The sequence below is a fragment of the Camelina sativa genome, chromosome 16 (genome assembly GCF_000633955.1).
Source record: "Camelina sativa cultivar DH55 chromosome 16, Cs, whole genome shotgun sequence".
Taxonomy (NCBI): domain Eukaryota; kingdom Viridiplantae; phylum Streptophyta; class Magnoliopsida; order Brassicales; family Brassicaceae; genus Camelina; species Camelina sativa.
In genome coordinates this window covers 15,663,987-15,686,399 of record NC_025700.1, presented here as the reverse complement: position 1 = coordinate 15,686,399, position 22,413 = coordinate 15,663,987, and the positions used below count along the sequence as shown (strand labels likewise).

Sequence of the window (22,413 nt, the reverse complement as noted above, 5' to 3'; positions counted from 1 at the left end):
ATTAATATATATCATTTTTTTAAAAATCATTTAAGCATATTAGTAAGTTTTTAATGTTTGATTTTATAATTTCAGCACATGTATTTTTGTAAGGCATATGTCAAAACATAAAATAATTCAAAATAAATTATAATTTATAGGAATGAATCTTCAGTTATTTGATGAGAATGTATTTATATCTTTCTATATGTTTTTATTTTATAAATTTCACTCATGTAAAATTGATTAAGACATGAGGTAAAATTAGTACTTAGAAGATAACAACATAACAAATATATCTTAAAAAATGTTGATTCAGTTTTTTTGCGAATTACATTTTGTTAATTTTTAATTGTAATTTCCATTCTTACTAAGATATAGATTTGATATGATGTATTAATTATGTTTGATATAAAATATTTAGTTCTCTGCATTAAGATGAAATGTATAATTAAACTTAAAATATGGTTTATTATGATGGTATAGATATTTCAATGGTACTCCTTGTCCTATTAGAATTTTAGGGTAAAATCACAATGATTAATAAACAATCAATATTATGTCATTTATAAAACTTTAACCAACAGAAAAATATATTGCATAGTTCAAATAGTTATATTAAAAATTGTACATAAATTGTTCATTGACGGCGTAGATCTAGGATTTCATTTTTTACGGCTTTTTTTAGGGCGTAGACATGGGGAGTTTAAACATGTAATTTTACCTACTCTCTCCACTTGGTAAATCTTAGATCTAAACCTTTGTTGATTTCTCTCCCTTTGGTTTGTTTATCTAGTGATTATTTATCTGGTTGGTAGGTTTATATATCTTGTGGGTGGGTTTCTTAGATCCTTAATAACTTTTGTACTCTTGTTTAGGATCCACTTGAAAGCTTGTTGATTTGTTTGTCCATTCGGTCTGTTTTTTATTGTGTGATTATACCTCGTTCGTGGGTTTTATAAGCTTGTTTGTTTCTTAGATCCTTAATAACTATTGTTTAGGATCCTTTTGAACACTTGTTGAATTGTCTGTTTTTGTTTTTTTTTTCTTTCTTTCTTTTGTTTTTTTTATAAAAAAAATTAGGTTTATCTTATTGGTGGGTTTCTTAGATCCTTAATAACTCTTGTTTAGTTCTTGCTAGTTTTATCTTTCATCATTTGTTATGTGTTCTTTTTTTTTGTAGTTATTGTTCGATCTGAAAATGTCTACGATCAAGTTCAACACCAAGAGTTGGTGTCCGGAACTGACTCCTAATCGTATTTTTTTTACATGTTCTTGCTGCAAAGAAAAATATTTGCACTGTACAATCTGCAGACATGCTACTTGCCACTACTCACTCTGCGAGACATCATGCTATGAACAAAAAAAATTCAAATCTGGTGTGCTGGCACATAACTTGTTTGGTTCAGCCAAGCAAACATATTATATTGTAAGTTTAGAAGTTGCATTGAATAAAATCTAATCATATGTCTTTGTTGGGTTAACTTTTACCTTACACGTTGATGATTGTTTCTTTTCTTCCATTTTTTTGCTGAGATTTATAGACATGGTTGGACACCCTTGCACATGTTTCTTGGTGTGAAAAATCTGCGGATCAGCAATGCGGGCGTGGTTGGACCAAGTGTGAGCGTGCTTGCGAGCTCTTTAAACATCTCAAGAGTTGCACTAGTCGAATAGGAGGCCACGCAACCTACTGTGACAATACCAAGTGTGGTGTACCATACTGCAGGTAATCATGAAAATTATTTTAGAATAATAAAATTTTCAAATATTAATATGTATCATTTTTAAAAAAATCATTTAAGAATATTAGTAAGTTTTTAATGTTTGATTTTATAATTTTAACACATGTATTTTTGTAAGGCATATGTCAAAACATAAGATAATTCAAAATAAATTATAATTTATAGGAATGAATCCTCAGTTATTTGATGAGAATGTATTTATAGCTTTATACATGTTTTATTTTATAAATTTCACTCATGTAAAATTGATTAAGACATGAGGTAAAATTAGTACTTATGAGATAACAACATAACAAATAATATATCTTAAAAAATGTTGATTCAGTTTTTTTTCGAATTATATTTTGTTAATTTTTAATTGTATTTTCCATTCTTACTAAGATATATATCTGATATGATGTATTAATTATGTTTGATATAAAATATTTAGTTCTCTGTATTAAGATGAAATATGTAATTAAACTTAAAATATGGTTTATTACGATGATATAGATATTTCAATGGTACTCCTTGTCCTATTAGAGTTTTTGGGTAAAAGCACAAAGATGAATAAACAATAAATATTATGTCATTTATAAAACTTCAACCAACAGAAAAATATACTGCACAGTTCAAATAGTTATATTAATAAAAATTGTACATATATATTTGAGAAAATATTATAAAATAGAGCAAAAAAACCTTAAAACTCTTATATAATAGAACTGGGAGAATATTAAAATGATATATGAGAAGTCCATATTCAATATTAAAATATTACAAGATAAAATCTAAAACATGTACATTACTACATAATTATTTTTAATAATTTTTTCAAATTTTTACCCGTGTAATGTCGCGGACCTCTCATCTAGTTTAATTGATAAATCATTTAAAAATCTTTAGAAGATACTGTATCAGAGGAAGCTCTTTTTAAACATTCAAGAACCCTATATATATATATATTTAATAGACATAAGAAGAAGAATAAGATTGGTTTCATTTTTTTTCTTAAATAAATAAATTATCGGAGATAGTTTCTTCCTCCACTGTTTTGTTTTGTTCATGTATTCACGAATCTGCAATTTCTTCTAACTTCTCCATCAGCAAAGCTTTCAGAGTTCAAAATGTTCCCCATCTTCACCATCGACTTCGAGAATTGCTCGAAGAAAGCCAATGGATCCTCCGCATACTTGCTCACTATGCGCCGCGTTTGTATCCCGAACATGCTCGTGTACATAGCCTGGTCCGAGTTCAACAACCCTTCTCCTCTTAGCAGCGTGTGGTAGATCGAGTTATCGAAGAGATTTGGCGTCACGTTGTCTATTGCCGTTACATTGGTATCACCTTCACCGCTGTTCGAGGGGCACATCTTTTTGAGACTTGACAAGTACGTCTCCGAAATCGGATTTAGGGCTGACGTCACTTGAAAATCTCCATAGATCCTTGATCGAAAGTTCCGACATTGTGCCATTCCGATCGTGTGAGCTCCTAGTTAGATTATTCGTCAAGTTAGGGTTTTAGTAATCCGGTTTACCACAATACCAAAAATAATTTGTTCGGTTTAGTTTACCACAATACCTATAAGAGCGACCATGTCTTCAACAGAGAGACCCTGAGCATAGAATTTAGCGATGATGCTGATCAAAGCCTCTTCTGGAGTTGGGAGGTTTGTTGTAGCAAGCGCGTAGCTTGCTGATTTTGAATCTTTTCTTCCCACAGGAACATCCCAGTAAGGCCCACCCACCTTCAAACCATAATTTAAAATGTTGTTTCATTTCATAATTCATAGGATACTATATGATATATATACGAAATTTATTTTGAGAGAGTATATGTTTAGTTCTTGTTTATTTACCAGGATTGTAGCATCTCTAGCACTGATTGTGAGAAGATCAGCGCAGGAAACAACTCCAGGACATTCAGATTCGATTATGTTTTTTATTCTGTCTACAATTTTGTATCCTTTCAATGAGTTTATGTTCGGAGAAGCTTTCTTCTCTCCCTTTAGAGACTCTGTTTCGTCTAGCAACACCGATCCATCGCATCCCTGCAATACCGTTTTAAACCTCAAAAAGTTATCAACCATTCATACCATAAAGCAGCCTCCTTTCAGCTAAAATCTGTATTTAATAAAAGTAAACGTTTGACACATCCGTTACAAATTTTCTCTGCCGGGATGATTTCTTGTGTCTCAAGAAAGGTTTGTGAATGAGTACTTACTTGGACAAAGCAGTCGTGGAAGTGTAAACGAATAAGTATAGCTGCATTTCTAGGATCTTCCTTCACTATGCATTCCATTTCTTTCTTGATGACGTCAAACACGGTCGGACAAGTAGACTTGTAATAATCTAGGGTTAAAGGATGATCCTTTCCCAGTAGATCAAAGGAAAAGCATGGGATAAAGATGGTGTGAACCATCAAGAACACAAGGAGGAGTTTCATACTTTTTCTTCTGATGAAACCCTTTTGATCCAAACTTTTGGGAAAAACGTTAAAGTTTTTGTGGGAGGTAATTAAGGAGTTATAAGTGAAGATGGTTGGGACTTCAAAGAGATATATAAATTTTTGAGAAGAGGGTGTTGTAGGATTTTTAGTTTTCTTGTGTTACAAGGGTCTTGAGAAGTAGGTCAAGTGAGATGCAACTAATTTTGTAAGATGGTTGTTGGGGTTTCCTATGACCCTAAAAAATCATACTTTATGTGAATACTAGAGGTTATCTAACCAAACCTAAATTTTATATTACCATAAAGTGTACTAAGTTCCGCATTTTTCTTCTATTTTTATTTAAAGGCATTTTGTTTGTTTGTTTGTTTGTATGTTTACAGACGTTGCAAGCATGCATGTTTTATTAACACTGATTCGTGAAACGAATCTAGAAGTCTCGTTTTGTATAATTTTGTTCAACTGTTTATTTTTATTTTTTTGGCACTACTATATAAACTAATACTTTTTGTTCAACAAGAATATAAGAAATATATAATATCCCATAAACAAATTAATATTGCAATTTTTTACATAATGTGAGATATATAGGTCTCGTATATCCTTGCTATGTGTTGTTCTCTTCATCTGTTTATTTTTGTTTTCTTTTAATGACGAAATCTAGATCAGAAAGTAGGAGAGAAAATATGATCCACTCTTTGGCGTCATCTTCAATTATACGATTAATTATAATAAAACCTCAAATAGTTTTGAAAATGATAACGACATTGTACAACGATCTTCTCGGTAAAAACTTATTTATTTGCAGTCAACTGGCTATTATTTTATGAATATTTTCAGTCTAAAAAACGGTTAAAACAAAGTTATATGCATGGCAGTGTACATTAGTTGGGGGGAGGGGAAGAAACTTGGTGTTAGGTGGTTTTGGTATAGACGTTTAGTAGTAGGAGACTTTGAATCTGAAGTTAACATCCGAGACTTTTATTTCATATGTCCTTAACGTTTGTTTCGCCAGCGACGCATAACGCTTTAGGCCCAATATTTGTTAGTACATTTCTTGTGTGTGTGATTTATTAAGCTACAAGCCTACAAACTTTCCAATCGAACAAACCAAACTCTCTTTCACATTAGCCGCTCTTCCTCAAGATCTTTTTTCAAATTAGTGAATATTTTGGTGGTTTATTATAATATCTATGTTCATATGATATCTATAGACTATATATAAATATTTCCATCTTCCGTGGAATAATTTAATAAATCCATTAGTATTCAATATTGGAAACAAGTTATTTTATTCGTGTAAGCAGTGTTGAGAATGTGCGTGCACAATAGGACATGTAACAAAGTTCAAATAGTAAAACTAAAAAAAATCAGCAAAACGGCCCATTAGCTCAGTTGGTTAGAGCGTCGTGCTAATAACGCGAAGGTCGCAGGTTCGAAACCTGCATGGGCCATTTATTTTTTACTTTTTTAATTGAACAAATGACTTGGATTATGCGGTCAACGGTATCAAGAGCAAAACGCAGTATTTTTTTTTTTTCTCATCATTTCCATATATCACTTTGTTGATCTTCTTGTTTCTTATCATCCACCCAAAATTTCACATATGTCTTGTTGTCGTGCTTCAAGACCACAAAATCTTTATGTAAAACTCATTCAAACGATTATCGCCAGACAAAATAAAGATATGTGGAATGGCTTATGACAAACTCATTCCGTAAAATAAAAATAAGAGGATGTGGATTGTGCCCTTTCGATTTGTTGAAACGTTCAGGTTATCTTAATCCACAATGTTTTGATCACATCCGATTTTAACATCTCTCTTTTATGGAGTTCTTTGTTAAAATCATGGTTGACGAGTAGTTGTAAGTTGTAACTGATCAAGATCTACTTACGATGGGATTGGGAGTATGGGACCATAGGTAGCGCCATTACCGTAAGGCATGGAAGAAATCATGATATATAGATGATTTTATGAAGAAGTCAAAAACATTTTTGAAAAACAAAATCCATTTACCAGCAAGTTAGATGTAAAACCTTAAGTTATAAATTTATATTGAAAATACCATATATTCGATGTCAATGTTCTTTATAATTCAAGATAACTTCTATTTAGAAACTCAAAATATAGGAAGCACCAGGAACACAAACTTAAGCAAATTTAATGGTTGATCAAGCACATTAAATCCATTTAAACTTCATTTGAACTTGACATTTTATGTATTTATAATTCTATAAGTATAAACGATTAAAATTAAAAAAAATCTACGGTCTTAACTGATATACATTTTCATACTAATTGAGCTATGATTGCTATGTTAGAAGGTTAGGAACACACTTTTATAAGAAAATGTTGATAAAAAAAAAACAGTAACAGCAGAGAATTCTGAAACCAAAAAATCTATATTCAATTATTGAACTTTTGGAAAACCATGATACGAAGGAAAAATAAAAATAAAAGTTGGGTCGAGAAATCTAATCGAAAGGTATGATGTTACAGCAGGGATATTTTGTCATCTTATCTAAGATGGAAACCAAATCATGAAAAAAGGCTCGAAGAAGTATAGTGGTGTGTCTAATTTAAATGAGAGAAGTTTCCAAAGTATATACATATAAATAGATACAATATATATGATTTCACATCACATGGGAGACTTATGAAGTAAGAGACAAATGAATACATGGGGAAGTATACCTGACAAAAGCAGGCATTCAAAGTAAAGCTAAAAGTTTGGTGCTAAGGGACATACCCACTTCGTCTTCTCAACCTTTCAACAAAACCACCTAATCATCACTAATTAAGCATATATATGAGTTCTCTCATACGTTTATTGACTTCATAATTTTGCAACAACATAAGTTATATTCTAGAACCGATCAATATATGAGAGTGAAAGACAAGCCAATACAAGTTCTCTCTCTTTTTTTTGTTCTTGTTGTTCTCAAATCTCAACTACCACTCACCCACCTAAGTGTAAGATAATAACAAATGTCTAAAGGTGTGTGTGTGTGTTTACTAATCAAACAAAAGATATTATAGAGAGAAAACAGTACTCACACGTGTAGGATGAATGATAATAGTACAGACCCACATGAGAAAATCCAAGGTGAGTCCCTAAAAGAAAACAAGCTTTGGAGGAATTAACGATGTGTACAATTCTAATAAATCCTAATATATCTCCACTCGTGAGACCCACAGCGAGTATTATTATTTGTACTATGAGGATCAAATTTTCATAAAGGCCAAAACGGATTTACTTAAATGCACAAAGAGGGGTCAAAGTCTTACACACCACCACCGTTTTTAATGTTACATATGGATTCATTTCTCCCACACTTTGCTTAGCTGTAAGCCTGTAACCAAGATAGATTCCAATCACTGTAAAAAAAAAAGGATGCAAAGGTGAAGCTATCATAGGAGAAAAACAATACAGTTCTTTTTTAGTTCTTTACTTTTTTCACCACAGTTAATACTTAATCTCTGCTGCTTTGTCATTTTCCTCAAGAATAGAAATAAATGCACCAAATAAATACTAGAAAAACAAAATCCAGTTGCGTTTACCTTCAATGCAAAAGAAAACAACTATTTTATGGGAGAGAGAGAGAGAGAGAGAGAGAGGGAGAAGAGAGGAACAACAAAAGGCTGCAACACTTTTTATGACCAAGACAGGACTGGGGAGGGAAGAAGAGTATTAAAGGAATGAGGAAGAGGAACAGCTCCTAACCTAATAAAGAAATGGGTTTCAACATATTCCTTCTTGTTTGTTGAGTGGGTCTTATCTCATTTCCACCTCAAAAGCTGGTCTTTTATAGTTGTGAGATTTGATTACAGCCCAGTGAAACAAAGAGAGAGAGAGAGAGAGAGTGAGAGAGAGGGAAGTAAAAACTAGTAAATGCATGTTGTAGCTATCCCCTCCTATCATATGGCTATCATCAATAAAAAGAAACAAAAAAACAAGTGTTAACCAATAAGCATTGCTGCTTACACATCACTTATGAGAGCTCCAAACAGATAAAACTTTGGTTTGGTGGGTATTGATGTTTTATGTCTCTCTCAACCGTTTGTGTTGTGTGTGGTTCGAACCTTGTTTTGGGAACTATAATATGCTCAATTCCCTATATAAGAAAGAGGGGTAAAAGAGAATTTATATATAGGGCTATAAATTTATTATAGAAGTGTACTATATTTATTTTGAACAAGGCGCTAATTTAACCAACCTTTTTTTTCTCTCCTTTCATCTATATCTGAAATGGCTTGTCTTGTAGTACTTCAATTGAGCGAAAACAATGGTGCTAAGATTGCCATGTGGTGATACTCACTCCTGGTATTCAATTATATGAGTGTGATTCCATAGGCTCCGGCTTTTCCTGATACTCAAACACAAGAAAGGAAAAATATAAAATCAGACAAAAGAGGACAAGCTATTTATTGATGGTCTGAAGAGACAACGCCAAACCACAGCGAGAGGCTATATCAGAGGTTAAGAGGCTGGGAACAAGAGCTAGGTACGTAAAACGTTAAGAAAAAGCTAAGTTAACTTTTTTTTTGTGCTAGCCATGGAGTCTCCAAGAAGAATCCATGGAGGTGCTGAGGAGAAGAGTAGCTGTGAGTCAGGATGGACTATGTACATAGAAGACACCTTCCACGGAAACCATCACTCGGAAGTTGTCTATGATGATGATGACGATGATGAAGATGATTTCCATGTAAAAGAGGTCGACCATGATGGTGGTGATGACGACGACGATGATGATGGTGATGATAGTAGTAACAATGAGAGTGATGACTCAATGACTTCTGATGCATCCTCATGGCCTAGCAGTCAGCATCCAAGAAACACCAAGAATCATGCAGCTTCAACAAAGAATAGTAATGCCAAACAACAACAAGTCAATCATGAGAAAGAGAACAGAGTTCGTGACAGATTCAGCGACCAAGGTGAGGAATCTGAGCTCAAGGCTAGAACAAGAACCACTGCAACTAGTCGTGTTAAAAGTAAAAGCAAGGTGAACAAAACCAAATAAAGTCTGTCATAATGGTTTTTAATTTCTTTAAGCAAGCTATCCAATGTTCTCTTCTGCTCATCAAGGGAAAAAAAAAACTTAAGCAGTTGATACAAAGTTCAGACCATGTAGTTTGTTTCTACTCTTTTCTTTTAAAACAGGATTATGTTTTTGCTTAATGCAAACTCCGTTCATGTAACTTGTCTATGTGGTTTTCCGTTTGGAGCTATGCTAATAATATCTACCTTTTACACATAAACGGGAACATGTTTTTCAAATCTACCTCTTCAACAAAAGAGCAATCAAGAAAGGTAATGCCAGGAAAAACAAAATTCAATAATAATCCGTAGCCATTGAAAAGCAAACGTGTTACGAATTTGACTCATAAATTCGTATAAAATTCAGATCCAAAAACGAATGAATTTGGGATAAAACAAAGAGGCTGATGACAAAACAGGAGTTTCTAAGGTTACCAGATTGTTCCCATAGGTGTGGCCCCAAAAGTAGTAGCTAGAACACACCATAGCTTTTCCTGTTAACAAAGACTCCTGCTGCTTTCAATGCCTTCACATGATTCCTTTTTTTTTTTTTTTGTTAAAGAAAGAAGAAATTTCAATCATTCAATATATGTCTTAATCAACACTTTCACAAAAGTTTCATAAATTACTATTTTCACAACAGGAATCACAATAGAGAGGATCTTAATCAACCTGTTTGTGATATTCTTCTGTGCCTATTTTACAACACTAAATAGAAAGAAATGTATCTATCAAAGAAAATTCCACAAGCAAACGAAGCGTCGCTCGTTAAGAAAGTCAAAGATGGTCATTTCTATCAATAATACAGTTTAGAGTGTTGGAAAAGGACAGAAGTTTAAGTTGAAGATTATCGAGGTTAATAACTAATTTGGGAACAGAAAACAACAAAAGAGTTTTAGCTGGCAGCTTGGCTAAGAGAGGACCGTCCTCAACGTAGATGTGATTCTCAAGTCACTTTCCACATTGTAATCTCAAATCAACCATGCACGTGTATAAGCAATAAACAGGTAGATGATAATGAAATAAGGGTCGTCCAATCTAATTCTATGACCCACAAAATGTGAGAGAGAATGTGACTTAGTAATATGCACAACACATTGGACCTGGTCTACCAATTTTCAACTCCAGGGATGACCAAACGATCGAGCAAAGGTGAAGAATTAATCAAGCATTTTGGTCAAAGAATTAGCTTGCACATGTATGATTGATAATCGAAAATGACATCCAAGGGAAAGATTTACAAGAGAAACAATTAATACTGTCTTGAAACACAAGGCAATCACCATTAAAAAAAAAATTTATCATCAAATGTATCTTTGAGAAACTGTGACAATCAATAACTGGAGTATAAGCGAAGCTTTATGAGATGAAGCCAAATCTCCCTATATTAAAGTAAGAGTTATGAATATTAAAACGAGTAAAGACTATTGTTCTAAAGACTACTGAATTAGGAACTAAATTAACTTGAAAATAACTCAGTATGCCAAACTAACAATATCCTTAATCAACTCCCTAACAACGCTATCATGCACTTGAAACCTAAACCTTGTGTTTCTCCTCATTACTCAACCTACGTACGGGATCTCTTTTAAAATATACCAATGGAATCGATATGCTTGCCCGAACTATGGAATTATATTCTTGTTCCATTGCAATCTAGACTTTAACCTGAAATTAGATTGTCTAATTAAGCGTACTATTGTTTTTGTTTCTTTTTGTTTGTTTTTTAATTTTATTACTAAATACTATATGATAGGATAGTAAAATAACTTGAAAAAAACTCAGTATGCAAACTAACAATATCCTTAATTTCCTCCTTAAAATGTTACCACGAGACCCTTATTTCCAAAACAAATTCTCATTACACTGCCGAGATTTTTCTGCTCCTATTACTGACTAACGACAAAAGCATGACACCTTATGACAACTATATAAAATTTTGATATGTATTTTCAACTTATAACACCAAGAAAAAAAAGCAAAATGTCAGAACTCAAAGGGATATGTATTTTCTTCGCACTAACACTTTTACTAAGCTTATCAGTTGGAGGATCCCTTAACACAGACCAGAAATGGTATGCTGGAAATCATTTTGGTTACCAGGGCGGGTTTTGTCTTCCCGGTCTGTGCATTGGAGGATCTGGTGGTAGCAGAGTCCACTTCGGCAGGGACAATTACGGTGGTGGATATAGACAGGCCTTGTATTGCAAACCGCTAACATGTTATGGTGGCTCATGTGATGCACTCCATTTACATTTAGACAAGGGACTGTATGAATCTCTCGTAAGCAAGAATGCCGAAAAACTCCCATCAACTGTTGGTTTCAACATCCCAGGGTCCTCCAAACAAAATGTCAACAGAAACTATGAGTTCAAGGAGGTAAAAGAAGCTGCAATGGCACCACAGTCTAACTAGATAGCTAATGAAGCTTAGTCTATATTGTATAGTTTGTATAAATAAATTAACATCCTATTTATCTCATCATACTGAGTTGTTATCACACGATTATAGTAATAATGTAAAAAAGGCAACTGAACTAGTGAGTAACTTATTAAGTACATAATACTCGAAATAAGAAATAAAAATAGACGCTCCGTACGTTATCTAGATTCACTCTCATCGCAGTTTAATATAATGATAAAAATTTGACAATTAGCAAGGAAAACTTATTAGTGTATACAATATACCATGCTTGTATGTGTGTTAACTAGTGTTACATTAGTAATGTGTAACTTTCTTTGTTTATAATCCAGTCCATATGTCCGAGTGGTTAAGGAGATAGACTTGAAATCTATTGGGCTTCGCCCGCACAGGTTCGAACCCTGGTGTCGACGTTAATATTTCTTATTTTTTCCAACTCCAACCAATTTTATTATCAAAAAAAAAATATTTATTTTATTTATTATTTAATTTGTGATTACAATTTTTTTCACATTACACATTCCTTGTAATGTGAACTAGTTTGCTGAAAACCAAATTTTAACGTTATCTTTAACAATACATATGGTCAAATGGATTCAAAACCTAATTACCTGTATAAATATAGAATTATAGTTTAATAGAAAAGCAACGAAGTCATTTGATTGACATGGTCGGGATTTAACGTGACCGGATCCATGCATGTAAAAAGAGATAAACTAAGGAATGTCTCGTACTAATTTATCTCCGGCGAGAAATTAAAGCGGTGGAGATGGGATGGGAGTGGCGAGTTTGACGTGGTGGAAGAAAGCGACGGAGCAGAGAACATAGGCAATGAGAGCAAAGAATCCAAATCAGATCATAAGAGAGACAAACCGGCGACGATCAGGTCCATCGCCGTTTCAAAGTATTAAATTCGGGCTTTTACACTAACACTCCTTCTCAAGCTGAGACATGACCATCTTTTAAGAGAGAATTCTATTTGTAATTAGATATAACCTACATATTACCTAGTCTGTCATGTATCTCTCCATATATATATTGTACATCCACATATGTAATATATCAAGCATTTTCTCATACATGGTAGCAGAGTCATTCTCTCATACACATATGAAGCGTGCATACATGTGGGAACAACATCACAAAGCTCATTATTCCCATCATTTTTTTTTGTCAACCAGGAAGTTCAGGGTCGAGGTCCGTAATCCCCTCAGGACCCGGAGAAAACCGGGTAAAAGCCTCTAGCCAAATGGAAATGACTAGCATTTTCGCACTTGAGGGGAATTGATCCCTGGCTTGGACCAACAGGGCAACTCCTTCCTCAAGTGGAAACCATATTCCCATCATCTTCATCTTCAGATTGTTGATTTGTGGGATATATAGTTTAGTTAGCTTTAGAAATGCTTTGGATTATGAAAAACTAAGAGGGTGCATGGAACAGAATGCGTTTGAAATGGTGAAACTCGCATTGCCACGTTACGACAACTTGAACTATTATTCTCTTAATATAGAGAAAGAATAATAGTTAATCTCTGTCTGGTGCACACAACAAAAAAAAAAAGCTCCGTCTAAAGTTTTTTTTTTCTTATCTATGAGGCATACCTTTGGAAGTTTATCTCTACCACCAACTTGTGTTTTTTGGTAAGATGATTTTCTAAACTTGATGGTAAATTAAAAAAAAAAAAAATTGAGTTTGAGTTTTATTTGAAATGAGAAGAAAAAACTAGAACGAAGAAAAAGAAAAGTTGTAATCGTGAGCTTGATGAGTCATGAAGCAATTGAAAGTTGAAAGTAAAGTAGAGAGAATGAAAGATTATATCATTAATTATTCTAAGAAAGTGTGAGAGGTTAGTAGAGGTAGCGACTCGTCGACGCACCATGTTTCTTCTTGAGGAACCTTTCAAACTATATATCTCAATTATTTTTAAAGAGCATACTTAATTGATGATCCAATGGTTTTTGAAGTTTGTGAGTAATAATTTAGCATAAAGTGACTTTATTCCGTATACATCATCATTTGTAGTTTATATAGTATGGAAGATTAACAATCCAACTAAACTTTGTCTTTTTACTTGGAAGTATAATTAAAGTTAGTATATATATAATTTTCGAGAAGGTAAAGTGTTGATTGATGGCATTTGTGGCCGTTGCATAGTAGCGGAGGAAACAGTACATCATGTTTTTGTTCCAACTTTTCTATAGTATCATGTTCGGATAACATGGTATAAAATTTTATTTATATCTGTATAAACATAAATATTGGACTTTATAGCTTATTCCATCGACCAATATATCTAAATATTTGATATTAGTTAATATTTTGAATTTTAGTTTAAAAGTACTCATCGAAGTAATCATCCTTCAGCTGGTCGAAGGGGCGACTAATGAAAGTCAACTAAAGCTTTAGAGTGACAGTGTCACATACTCGCAATGAAATTATTTTGCTGATGCTACGGACCATTATGGTCTGCATTGATATTAGAAAGCAAAATATTACTATAATTTAGAACATAACTCTAACTAGTGCCAAGTGGTAGAGATTTCTTGTTTGTATTCATTCAATATTCTTATTTTCTAGGGTTTCTTATCTATTATATCATTTTTTCCCCTAAGAAAATAGTACTAGATAGGAAGATTGATAATTTTGAGTTAGTATATGATAATTTGCTAAAATGCTATTAGCAAATGAGAGAAGAAGGTGGGTTTATTTTATCGAATGTACATTAAAATATATATTCATTGAATGTTCTTGTAAATTAATATCATGGTGATTTTTTAAATTACATTTGCGATACGTGGATTAAGTTTGTCAGAAGAGCCAAACAAATATTGTATGTGAATTACAAAGAGGATTGAACACTTTCAACTTCTGAATTATTTAGTCATCCATTTGCACCCACGATATCGAGCTCATGAGGTTCATGATTCATAAATTTAAAACCATAAACGTGATTCAGGACAACAAAAAAAGAGGTAATTTAAATTACCTCTTATGCCTCCCCTAAGCCACAATGTAACCGCCATTATATAACTTACTTTTCCTCCACATCGTAACTACCATTACTGCACCTGTGTATTTTAGGCATGAAGGTAGGTACCGTCGATCCCTGGTGGGACGTGTTATTACTAATTAGGAAACACAACCACTTTAGACGGGATCGGGTGTCATAACCTCAAATTTAATTATACTTATACATTAAAAACGGTAACCAACCGGTTTTCCTTTAGAGCGATTTCCTCAATAGTTCCACAAACCAGAACAACTTTATTAATGTGTTGTGAGTTACTGGTTCACTCCCGGTTTGTAACTGTCTCTTGGTTCTGTCATTTAAATTACAATCGTAATTCATTAATCAAAAAACCATAAAATCATAATCTTGTGCGCCTTTATCAAAAAGTAACTTTTAAAAACCCTCTCACCACCCATTGATTCACACAATCTCAAATTCACTTCGTTTTTCTTTTGTTACAGTTCCAGAAACATTGCGTAGCAGAGAACACTCTTCTCCATATATATATAGAAAAACAAAAACACAAACTATTTAGCTCGATCAAACGGTCCAGATCTTATCGCCGTCTACGTTAAGAAACCTATTAAGCCTGATCTCACCAATCATCTTCCTTGACTTGGAGTTTTCTTCTCGAAGTTTCATGTTCTCTTCTATAACCTTATCGTAACCCTCCTTGGCTCGGCCTAACTCATCTACGAGACATTTGTTCTCGTTGATGAGCTGAACAAGCATAGACCACAGTTCTTCCATGCGTCGTCGTTTCCGCATACGAGATCTCCGAGCTGACTCGCGGTTCGATACCTTCCTTCTCCGCTTCCGCTCATCATCTTCCGCACTCCGGTTAGATTCGTCTGACGTGGCTGGCAAGTTTACAAGTGGAACGCGATCACCAAAGGTTTTGAAAAAAGACTGCGGACTAGGGTTTGCACTTGGAAGGTTATAGACAAAACCGGCCATATATACAAAACAAACAGTTATGTATTCTTTTGTAACCTTTCTTAACAAGTATGATGGTATAGATCCATAAGAGGCACTCTAATTTGGTATTTATAGGTGATTAAATTGAGGTAGTACTGTGACCTTACAGTACTAACAGCTAATCCAAGTGGCTATAATACACGTAAACTTTTAATATGATATTTCTCATGTATGATGAAGAAAAAGAGAAGTTGTAATCGTGAGATTGATGAGTCATGAAGCACTTGAAAGTTGAAAGTAAGTAGATGGCATGAAGGGGACCATTGCGAGAGAAAATCATAGTTTATATTATTAGTTATTCTAAGAAAGCATGAGAGGTAGCGACTCGTCGACGCACCATGTTTCTTTTTCTCGAGGAACCTTCCAACCATATCTAATTTTTTTAAGAGCATACTCAATTGATAATCCAATGGTTTATGAATTTTGTGGGTAATGATGTACCACAAAGTCACTTTATTGCTTATACATGCATTATTTATAGTGTTAAATAAATTAATTAATAATTGACAATGGAGAGATTTTCCAAAACTACTATAGTTCATACATAATTGCGAGAGTGAGTTGTGGTCGAATATCTAAAGTAGTAAAATTTGATACTAGCGCATTCGGCCAGTTATCTTAGCCAATTAGAGTGCATTAAATCTCTAAAGTAGTAAAATTTGATAATTGTGTGAGTGAGGTAATATCAAATTTGATATTAGCGCATTAGGCCAGTTATCATAGCCAATCTAGGAGATGCAGTTTTCATTTTTAAAACTAAGAATTTGAAAGCCACGTCGTATGATTTAATCACAACAGTAAACATGTTGTTAATAACATTTAAATTTTTTGTTAACTTTATAAATGGCACGTTGATTTGGCAAGTCAATGAAAGTCAACAAAAGTTTAGTGTTTATTTGGTTAGAACAGAAACGAGTGTTTTTTTTGGCAAATTCTATAGAGTTTGGGTTTTTTTATAAAGGGAAAGTGTTTTTTTTTTGTTGTATTACCTCTCTCCAAATCTTATATCTTATATAATACTAGAATTTGTATCCGCGCACGCGCGGGATTTTAATTTTTTTTTTTCATCAATATAAATTGTTGAGTTCAAATATAATCATTTCAACTTTTGATTATAAATCTATATAAACACTAAACTTACTTTATTAAGTGATATACAACATATGTTGAAGATAATGTTTCTTTGTTATATCTATTTGCGTGAGATTTTAGTTAAAAATTTTATCAATAAGAATCATTCAATATAAATATAATTATTTAAAGATTAAAAGATAAATCTATATAAACGCCGTACTTATTTTACTAATCTATATAAAACATATATTGTCTAGTGTCGCAATAATGTGTTTTTGGCAAATTAACAATATATCACGTGATAACAATAATGACTTAAGAACCTCACAAAGAGAATACAATATTGTCGATAATCTTTTAACCTTTTATCCTTAGAAAATTTCATTCAATATTCATATCTCATTAAAACATATTTTTAAAAGTTATAACGTCGAATATCGATTGTTGACCTAATTATAGAAACCATTTAAACATATCGATATCCCACATTAAATGCAAATATACAAAGCTTCATGAACAGTTTTAGTGTTATGTCGCTACAATGAGGTTTTCCAAGTGCATCATCTGCCAAAATAGAATTTCAACCAAGTCAAGAATGTATAAATGGTGAAACGTTTAAACCCGACAATGAATAACCGTTCACTAAAGCAAGTTACATATTTTCTAAAACCTCATATGTTAATTTTTTGATGCAACCTCAACTTTGTTTTCTTAAAAAAACATAGTGTACTTTAAATATGTTGTTTTTACCAATATTTTGGGTTATAAAATTATAGCTCAAGTTGAGAATATACCTTATGAGATATACTAAACAAATCACATGCCACTTTTTGTAACAGCTTAAATGTCTTTTTTTCTATATTTTCTGACCATTTATTTTGGGTTTTTAGATGGATTATTTTTTCAAAATTCGTTTTCATAATTTTCCCAAAAAAAGTGTGACCCTTACAAATATCTTCGTTTTTGATTAAAACTTATAATTTGAGTAAGTAATTAATTTTCTAATTTATAAGTGAAATTAATAATAAATCTTTGATAGAATTGATGAAGTTTCGAGCTTGTTTTATATATATTTTTGTTATCATGTTATAAAATTGTAGCACTAGCTGATAAATACCTTATGAGATATACTATACAAATCACATATCACTTTTTGTAATGACTTACATGTTATTTTTTCTATATTTTCAGAGTATTGATTTTGTTTTTTAGATTGATTATTTCTTCAAAATTCTTTTTCATATTTTTCTCCAAAAAAAAATGTGACCCTTGCAATATATTCCTTTTAGATTAATTTTTTTGAGTTAAGTTATGTAATTTTTTTTTTAATAAGTGAAATTTCATAAAAAATATTTGTTGTATATGTTTCTTAGAAACTAATTATTCACTTCAATTTTATTTTTCTGTTTAGATTTTTATAAATACAATTACATAATTTTTTTTTACTCCACCATGCATTAAAATCTTACTTCCATTCTAAAACTCATTAACCCATTCTAAATTTTAGAATATGATCATTTTTTGGTTATAATTTGAATGAATAAAAACATTATTACTAAAAAAAAATTATAGTATTAATTTTACTATTTTAAAATTCACATTTATTTTACTTAATTTATTTTTATATAGTTATTATTTCTATTATTTACTAAAAGTTATATTTTTGTTTCTAATATTTTAAAATTAATTAATTTTATTTAATTTGTGTTTTATTTATTTTTACTATTATAAATTATAAATAATAAATAAGCAATTAATGAATATTTAAAATAGTTTTTTATGCCAAAAAAAAATTGATTAGCTGAATGGAGGAAGGAGAAGAGACAAAAGTTAACTTTATATATATAGATGATAAAAAAATTCTAACTTTGTACACATATTTTTGAATTAATTTTAAATTTAACAATCTATTTTTTACTTCATTTTATTTGTATCTTATATGGTGTATATTTTGCTTTTTGATTTTATTTCTTTTACATTGTTAGAAATTTATATTTCTTTCACTTTTTCGTTTCAACATCTAATATATTCATAATGAAATCATATACCATATAATATAAAAATAAAAAATACTGATCAAACCAATTAAAAATATATTAAAAGTATGAAACCAAATTAATTTTTGATAGACTAACTTAAATTGTAGAAAATTTTCTAATATATGAAAAAGTCACATTATATTCAATAATCATATATATTGTATTAAAGACTCAACTCACAATGAAATTTTATGCATATATAATAAAATAAAGTAAGATTTTTTCAAATACATGTTAATAGTAATCATAATCACAACTTATGATGTATTAATTCTTAAAAATGTAATTCCCATGATGTTTGACAACATAAAAAAAACTCATCATATTAATAATTTAATCTATTAATTTGCATAGAGTTTATGTTTTACAATAAAGAAAAAAACCACAGAAATTTTATGACAATTAGCAAAGCAAAATCTTCATCACACATCATATTTTGCTTCTCAAAAAAATTATAATATTTGTAATATCAATATTTATGTAAAACTAAAATATCTCTATTTTTTCTTTCTCGATGTGTCATTTGTAACTTTTGAAATAAATAGGTTGAGTCGAAATTATGGAGAATATGTACAAGTAAACATATGAAACTCAAGATGAAAAAAATATCTAAGGTACATTGTAACTTCTTTTAGATGAGACTCAATGTTTTTGGAAGTTACCATGGAGATTTAAAAAAATTTGTATTTTTAGTTATAATATCTTATTGTTAGTGAAAAATATTATTTTACAAAAGCACTCAACTAAAGCAGTTAGATAAAGTAATTTATTATTATTTTTTTATTCAAATGTGAAAACTTCTTATATTTTGATAGAAAGAGTATTTGCTTTAGAAAATAGTACTTTTTTGGGGGGGATTTGGTTCAAAGGAAGACTATTAGACGAATGAATCTATTAGCTGCTCGAAAGGGTAACTAATGAAACTCAACTTTAGCTTAAAGTGATGTATCACATAATCACAATGAAACAACTATGTTGCTGATGTTATGAACCATTATGGGTTTGTATTAATTATTGGAAAGCAAATATTATAATTTTAAACTCTGAAGGTAGAGATTTCTTGTTTGTATCTTACTAAGTTACTTATTATGATAATGTGGTGTCATACTTGTTAATACTATGTAACCACACTATTATGTGTGCTTATGTAACGTAGTCTTTTCCAAATTTGAGCTATCTTTTCTCGTCATAGTGGCACCAGTCCTTCAGATTGACCAAGTTGACGAGGGTTCTACCCGCAGACAGAAAAAATATAATACTATTAGTAATACACAATTCACTTTTGACGTTTGCACCATTCATAAATTTTAACCACTTACCAGTTTACAGGCTTCAATAAAATGTTTTTTAGAGACTTTCGATAAGGTAGCATGTGACACATATTCCTCTAGCTCGGTTAAACGAGCATAACCGGCCAAATCACATAACAACTACATCATAAAAAAAAGCAAAAGTGTTTATACTACTTGCAAAGATAGGAAATCGGAAAAAACTATGACTAGAGTAATAAAAAGACTTTACCTCAAGCTCTTTGGTATTGTAGCCAACATGTTTAAATCCACATCCTCACTTAGTTCAAAGTCTTTCTCAAGACAAAGCTGATTCATAATTAAGGTTCTGACCATAGTACTAGGGGGATGAATCATTACTCTGTTCCAATAATAAACCAATAAGGCAAGAGTTAGTAAACATGAAAAAGGGAAAAAGCAGAGCAGAGTAAGTAAAGGGATGTGTTTTATGTTGTTTTACCTCTCCCTAAATAGTCTTATATATTTATCTCCAATGTCCTTAGGACTTGTTAAACATGCTACCGCCATTACCATTTCCTTCTTACGAGATGGTAAATAAGCACACAATTCAGCAAAAGCATCTCGACGAGAACAATTGTTTCATCATCAAACAACAAAAGAGTATTATTGCTTTCTTGGTAAGCATCCTCCAAATACAAATTTTTGGCTTCAATATTCTAACAAAACAAGAATACGTATTATAACACTTGGAGAAATTTCCCTAAACCCATGTGACACACACTAACATTTGTTTGATAAGATACCTTATTATGTGATTAAGCAACTAAGACAAAGGTTCTACTCGAGAACTAACGTTGTGTGCTTAAAGAGATTGCTCCTTGGCTTTTGTATGAAGAAAGCGAAATAATGGCTTTCGTTTTTGTGCGGCCATCGCCTTGTACTTTTTTGGATGGTATCGATCGGCCTCAAGAAATGCAGTGACGCCTGATGAGGGTTGCATAAGATTAGGTCGCCGGATCTTTGGATTTGATCGAATTCCCGCTTCGTCCATGGCTGAACAAGAAATAAAGAAAGGGTCAGATAAGATTTGAGAAGTCGAAACCGATTAAACATGTTAAAATCTTGGGTTACTTGCCTTGCACTAGAGATCTTCTAGTTTCTCAAGTCACTGGGATGGAGTGTATTTTCCCCCAAGAACACAACGACTCACATATGAAAGTGTAAGAACTAACAATCTGAACAACAAAATAATGGTTTCTCTCAAACTCCTTTTTGATTAATAGAAAATCTGTTTACAAGTTTGTTCTAAACAATTTTCTTATCTCTCAAAACTCTTTAAAGAAACCTTACGCTCTCTTTAAGTTCTTAGCTCTTATCTTTTCTCTAAAACTAAAACTTAATAGCTAGATTAACTTTCTCTTGTTTGTGCTAAAGTTCAACCTAGCTATAGCACCTCTATTTATAGATCTAGGTATTAGCTATTTAATAAGCAAACTATCTAATCTAATCCTAATAGGAATTGGACAATTTCTTTTTTCTTTATGGTTTAGGAAATTATCCTTTTTCCTCATGTTTACATTCTCGTTGTAAACATGAAACTCTCTTATCTTCTAGATACTTCTAGCATCTTCCAAGTCTTTGTGTAGCCTCCTGCTTCTAGATCTTTCTTTGTTAAATGCCGACATACACACCTTGCAACTCTGTTCTTGTACTAGTGTCTTGTCCTTCTGAAGTAGTTCAAAACCTTGCAGCTTCAATCTCCCCCTTTTTAACTTTGTGCTTCTCATGCATTTTAAGACTCAAGATCACAACCTTACTTCAAAAAACAAAGTCTTATATCCACAACCGAGCCAAACTCAAGTTCATCACAACAAGGAGCAAAAGAACAAAATACTATAACTCCCCCACAATTCATAGTTCCCACAGAATTGTTGCATTCCTTTCCTACTCCCCCTGCTTTAGAACACAATAGTTAAAAATAAACACTTGAACACAATACTTCAAAGCATTTTGGACAAAGGATGATTCTGAATCAGCTTGTGAACTACATCAGTTAATCTCCGAAGTGCCTGAGCCGTATCAACCAATGCTCCATACAACATCTCCTCATTTTCTTGTCCAATCTGTGGCACTCGAATGCTACCCAACTGAATTACCTCGGAGTTTGAAGAAGATCCCTCATCCATTTGTCTTCGAACTGACATAGGATCTTTATTTTCAGCAAGCAAGTTGTGCTTAATCGCATAAGCACGCCCAGTTCTAACATCTTTAGTGTAAAATTCAACGGCCACTTCTTCCTCTGCATCCGAATACTCAAGCGGACCTTCTTGAAACTTAAGTGTCTCAAAAATTGTTCTAGGGAAAATCCCATACCGAGTAGGATCAGTCCAATTGATCTCCATAACTTGATCATAAACCAGTCGTCCTAAATCAAATTGAATACCCTGAAT

The 22,413-nt window shown here is 32.1% G+C and overlaps 4 protein-coding genes, 2 non-coding genes and 1 pseudogene across 6 annotated transcripts; 4 read left to right on the top strand and 3 right to left on the bottom strand.

Moving 5' to 3' along the window:
- LOC104750700 (peroxidase 11) lies at nt 2,579-4,232 on the bottom strand. The gene is made up of 4 exons (XM_010472540.2): nt 3,927-4,232; nt 3,562-3,753; nt 3,285-3,450; nt 2,579-3,194 (listed from the first exon to the last, which is right to left on the bottom strand). The coding sequence occupies exons 1-4, from the start codon at nt 4,146-4,148 to the stop codon at nt 2,767-2,769; spliced, it is 1,008 nt and encodes a 335-aa protein (XP_010470842.1). The 5' UTR covers nt 4,149-4,232; the 3' UTR covers nt 2,579-2,766.
- TRNAI-AAU lies at nt 5,529-5,602 on the top strand. The gene has a single exon. It is a non-coding gene; the product is annotated as a tRNA-Ile (tRNA).
- On the top strand, nt 8,320-9,351 carry LOC104750699 (pheromone-processing carboxypeptidase KEX1-like). The gene has a single exon (XM_010472539.2). The coding sequence runs from the start codon at nt 8,706-8,708 to the stop codon at nt 9,171-9,173; it is 468 nt and encodes a 155-aa protein (XP_010470841.1). The 5' UTR covers nt 8,320-8,705; the 3' UTR covers nt 9,174-9,351.
- Nucleotides 11,168-11,830, top strand: LOC104750698. Its single transcript, XM_010472537.1, has one exon. It carries the CDS (start codon nt 11,174-11,176, stop codon nt 11,603-11,605), a length of 432 nt encoding a protein of 143 aa, XP_010470839.1. The 5' UTR covers nt 11,168-11,173; the 3' UTR covers nt 11,606-11,830.
- Nucleotides 11,943-12,024, top strand: TRNAS-UGA. Its single transcript has one exon. It is a non-coding gene; the product is annotated as a tRNA-Ser (tRNA).
- On the bottom strand, nt 12,350-12,775 carry LOC109129676 (annotated as a pseudogene).
- On the bottom strand, nt 15,042-15,686 carry LOC104750697 (basic leucine zipper 8-like). Its single transcript, XM_010472536.1, has one exon. It carries the CDS (start codon nt 15,577-15,579, stop codon nt 15,163-15,165), a length of 417 nt encoding a protein of 138 aa, XP_010470838.1. The 5' UTR covers nt 15,580-15,686; the 3' UTR covers nt 15,042-15,162.